The 5,223-nt window shown below is 38.9% G+C and overlaps 1 protein-coding gene across 3 annotated transcripts; it reads left to right on the forward strand.

Moving 5' to 3' along the window:
• Positions 1 to 17: 17 nt before the first annotated feature.
• LOC118756627 (sorting nexin-25-like) lies at positions 18 to 5,223 on the forward strand (the record flags this gene model as incomplete). Of its 3 annotated transcripts, none has more annotated exon segments than XM_036491380.1 (12): positions 18 to 1,162; positions 1,495 to 1,591; positions 1,654 to 1,788; positions 2,045 to 2,221; positions 2,542 to 2,714; positions 2,787 to 3,035; positions 3,106 to 3,263; positions 3,331 to 4,059; positions 4,138 to 4,314; positions 4,393 to 4,530; positions 4,604 to 5,001; positions 5,158 to 5,223. In XM_036491380.1, coding segments are annotated over 12 exon segments (2,780 nt in total), but the record flags the coding sequence as incomplete, so codon positions are not given.

Below are 5,223 nucleotides of genomic sequence, written 5' to 3' on the forward strand. Positions count from 1 at the left end.
CAGAAATTCTATTGGAGTGGACTGGCTGATTTGAAGCAGTGACAAAAATCCGTGAAACAGTCATCGGGCGAGTTTCCACAAAAAGAGGAGTGCGCTTATGCCGAAGAGTTGTTGAATTCAAGTGAGAATAGCTGGGGCTGCTGATAAATGATTCATCCATTCTTAGTTTGTTATCTAAGTGCAACGCAAAATGTAAAAACAATCGACTAGTGCGCAATACGTAACAATCGCAAAGATAAGTAGTCGGAAGCGGAAGTAAATGCCAAGATACGCAAAACTAAAAGTTTAATAAAGTGGATACTCTTGGTCCCATAGGATATTCCAAGATTTATTTCGTAGAAATAACATGTACTATAAATTCTTACATATATAGGCACGCATATGTAAAGCTGAAGTAAAAGTCTGTAGCTGTGGGGCTGTTACAGTCATCAGCAGCTGCTGTCAGCGTCGACGCCCACAAATCGTTCGCTCGCTGTACACTGATGTCAATTACTTCAACTTGTTGCCCACTATTGGGTTTACAGTTTGCAAACTATTACTGACGAAGTTCTTAAATCTAAAAGCGTTCGCTAGAAAAAGAGGTCAAACAATGCCCAAACAAAAAACATGTATAATCCTCGCAATACAAGAAACTATGTTGGATAAGCTGCTGGCGAACATATGTATAAGACAAACGTGGGACAAAGCACCTGCCGTCATGCACAATTGACAACAACAAGCCATAAAACAAGGTCGTTTGTACATTGCGTGTAATCACCGTTATCAAATATTAATTAGTAAAGTATTTTAAAACAACCGATTACTACCGCACAAGACAAACGGCTAACCACCTAACCTCTGTGGCACATCGCAACACGTTCGCTGCTAGGCTGCCACAAAATGACCCTTGATCGGCCGTTGTTTCCCATCGATCCGCTGCCTGCGCCCTCAGCGACAACTACGCTGTTGACGGCGCCGTCATCATGGCACATAATAACCAGCGGAAATTTAACAACACGCAGTGCATTCCTTCTAGCTACGCGCGCAATCCGCCTATTGCAACTCAATTGGAAAGTAATCACTTCCGCTGCACTTCTGACGCTCTTGGCCATCGCTTGGTACTACCCGGCATTTTTCTTCTTCTTCATATTTGTCGTCTATTCGCTTTTTCTGCTATTGGCAGGTGAGTTTATTGCGTTTGCAACAAGCGCTGCGATATAACGCCCCACTAGCCTAAGCGATATGTGTATGTTTATTTGCTTTTGCATTGATTTTGATAAGAAATTCGTTTTCTTATCAGTTGGAGACCGTTCATTAACGTCCTCCTGTAGGCCACATACATTTGTACTTAAATTGTAGAGCTGCAAATTAAAAAGGAGGGGCGCCGTCAGCTAAGCGTTGCTAACGCAATTATCTTATTTATATAAATACATGCACATATGTATGCATGCATGATACATGCATCATGGTATGTATGTATGTACATATGTATTTAAATTATTTTTCAATTTTCAGCTGTCGCAAGCACTGTGTATGTGCACTACATCTTCAATAGCACAGAGGCGCCGCCACCTAAACGTGAACCAACACATATTCTGTACAATGCAACCAAGTAAGATATACATAACTGAATTTATTATTCTAGGTATTGCATTTAATTCTTTCCTTTTACAGAAGCAGTATTTTCGATCTACCCAATCCCATTAAGAATGCATCAAATTTACCACTTATTTTTGGCAAAACAGTTGACTTGCAGCTGCAGCAGATAATTGAATATGTACTGCGAGACTTTATGACCCATTGGCTGGGGTAGGTACAGAACTAATTACCGGTATTGATAATAATATTGGGAAACCTTAATTTTTGGCATGTTTTTTTTATGAATCATCTCCCCAAATGTTGTAATGTAAACGTTTAAATTTACGGTGAATCACCGATGGATCAAATTTATTACATTTTGCCTAATATAAACATTCTTATCGCTTTTGTTTATTCTTTCATCTGACACAATTTACACAATTTCAAATATTTATCGTGAACCCATCTCATCAACGTATCATTTTAGTCATGTGGTTACCCAACCGAAATTGATGAATGATATTGTGCGTGAGGACCTTTGGAATGCCATACAAAAGCTACACGACAGAGGTGTGAAAATCGATGCAGCTAAGATCATAGCTGTTGATATGGTGAATCGTGTAACAGTGCATTTAGAGAAGATTCGAATAGCTGAAGCAAGAGCGTAAGTTTAACTACAAAAAAATTATTTACAACGTTTGCATGAAAACATCTTGTGATCATGTCGTGATATCACAGAACAAGTTGTTTAATCACATTGTTGACATTATACCTCTTAAAATGCACTTAATGTTTTTTTTTATGATAAGAATTGCGGAAAGTGAACTGAGTATAATGTTTAAAAATTTAATGTAATTTTAAAAAATACATTTACTTCGAAACTAACTCGGGAAATACATTTATTTCATTCCATTATTGTTATCTATCATAAGTTAGCTGTAAGGAAACTTAAAAGTAAAACAAATTTTCTTCCTTCTGTACCAGCGCCGAAACCGGCAATCCAATCGTGTTCTCCACCAATTCTTATCTAGTGGACGAGGAAATTGAATTGAAGTTCTTGCGTCGTCTTAGCGAAATTATGATAATTCTTTTACTGCCACGTGGCTACTCACTACCACCGCTTAAAGTGCTGCTCAGCGAAATACTATCTTATAAAAGTTTGTATATACTTAATTACTTAAAACCAAAGAACTAGCAAATTTTGTTAATATTTCATACCTGTTCTTCAGTATTCTTTCCATTGATCAAGATGCTCACCTCACCGGACTACATTAATCAGAAAATTGTGCAAAATATAGAGACACGTCTGGCAGCAGCTGCCATTAGTAAACGCAGCTACGAGTATGCAGCCAGCTTCGAAGATTTTCTGAAAGTCATAAACAATGCTGGCAATTTGGAAGAGCTGTCGCTGATACGTAAGAGCATAGTGAATGACTTGATGCATGCGACAACAATGCAGAATTTGCAACGTGCCAAAGGTGGGTGGATAAGATATGCTGAGTTGAGCTGGGGGGTGAAACTTGTACAATAAAATTAACATTAATTTAGGTCTTGATCCAGATACGGACGATCACAGCCTGTCAAAATCCGAAATGAATGCCGCAGTTCGTCTGAAACGCTATGTACAACAGCTGACATTTGCAAAAGGGCAGTGCGAAAAGAATTTAGCCAAGTATGGTTGGAACGGCAATTATACCAGTGATGCGGTAAATTGACGTACAAATTTTGTTGGCAGGAATGTACTAACAAATTTTACTTTCTTCGCTTATCTAGGACTTAACGCTAATTGAAGTTCTGAGCACCGCTATTGGTCGCCGTTACTTGACCATTTTTTTGGAACCCCTTAAAGCCAGCGCCCTAGTCGGCTTCTATTTAGCTGTTGAAGAATTAAAGCATTCGCACAAATCTTCATGGCATCAGTTGGGTACTGAAATCTTTTACACTTACATACGTGTGCCAAAGCCGGAGATACAAATCGACAAACATGAACGCAAACTTATAGAAACATTTCTGTTGGGTGATACAGGACCCGATATATTCTACGACATACAGAAGAATATCTTAAAAACACTAGAAGAAAAGTATTATGCCTCATTTGTGCTGAGCGAACAGTATCGGCAACTGCGTGAGGCGCTTAATTCTGATGATTTCAAAGATCCCACCTTATTGCTACGTACAATCAATGGCAGCGATGCTTCTTCGGATGAGTCAAACACAGCGTTGGAGGGCGCTGACGGTGCTAATGCAACATTAGATGTAGCGGCGCATACATCGTATGCGCGTCGTAAGCTCGAACAGCTACAGGAGCGTATAGATAAGAAGAGTCAGGCATTGGATGCGTTAAAATGTTCGGTGAAGCCTGAATCTAAAGTTTTGCAGATATTGGAGAAGGAAATGGAGTGGTTGAAAAACGAAAAGCGACAAACGGAAGCACATCTCAAGCGCACCGATGCGTGGACGGAGCATTTAGGCAAGTGGAAGGCGACGCTGCAGAGTGTAGAGGTGTGTGGGTGTCTAGATTAAATTTTTAGTATTCAATATTTTGCTTTTACCTGTGAATAAAAAATTCTTCACAAGTAGATTTCTGATGAAAAAGAGTCACTACAATTCATGATACTGGTGCATGTGGACGAGGATATCAATGTGCCGCGTGCAGCTAACAACAGCAGCGGTACAGATAAACCCGGTGGGCTATATGCGCGGCCCGGTGCTATATCAAGCGGTTGGGTGGTAATGCGCTCTCTAAATCAAGTGCATGTAAGTGGCTGGGAATGAAACCCCCTATTTTTGGTTTATGTATTCAAAATTATACCTGTTTTTTATGTCACTTTGTAGGAGCTGCAACGCAAATTGCGACACGTAAACTCAAATATAAAATCACTCGATTTGCCAACAAACTTTAAGTTTTTCTTTTTGAAAAATGATCGAAATGCACTCGAAAAAGCTAAAGGACAAATACAGAAATTTTTGAATGTAAGTGCAACAACAAAGTACTTTAAAAATTAAATTGTTTTTACAAGAATAAAAAATTGCTATGAATTAACAGTTCATACTAGAAGATGATCACCTGAATGGCAGCGAGGCTATTTACAGCTTTCTTAGTCCCAGTTCGGATCACCTAAAACAGACATTGCCTTCGCCGAAAAAATCCAAATTCTCACTATCCACCTTATTCAAAAGCGACGCTGCAAAAGCCGGTGACATGAGTAAAGCTAATGATCCCTTTTGGGGCTTACATCGCGAAGATGAGGACATTTCCACTTATTTGGAAGGTGATCCGGCTGTAGACTCAAAGCTGTTGGCCGATTTGGATAGCAAAGATTCGATAGCAGAGCCGCTGTATGCTTTGCTAGGCGAAATTTTCGATATGGGTGGTCTCTTCAAATGGCTGCGTAAGAGCTTGATCTCATTTGTTCAAATCAGCTATGGCAGAACAATAAACAGGTATGGCGAATGTAGAGAATTAGAGTAAAAGATTAAATAAAATAACGAAAATAAACTAAATTACATAAAATATGGAAAATAAAATAAATTACATAAAATAAACGAAATAACGTAAACAAATATGTTCCATAAGTATTAAAAATCTCTTTTTTGCAGGCAAATTCGGGAATCGGTTGCGTATTTGTTTGAGGAATCGATGTTACACTACTACTTCTCAGCCAT

This window comes from Rhagoletis pomonella, unplaced genomic scaffold, assembly GCF_013731165.1.
Source record: "Rhagoletis pomonella isolate Grant_MI unplaced genomic scaffold, Rhpom_1.0 Rhpom_scaffold_11240, whole genome shotgun sequence".
Taxonomy (NCBI): Eukaryota; Metazoa; Arthropoda; class Insecta; order Diptera; family Tephritidae; genus Rhagoletis; species Rhagoletis pomonella.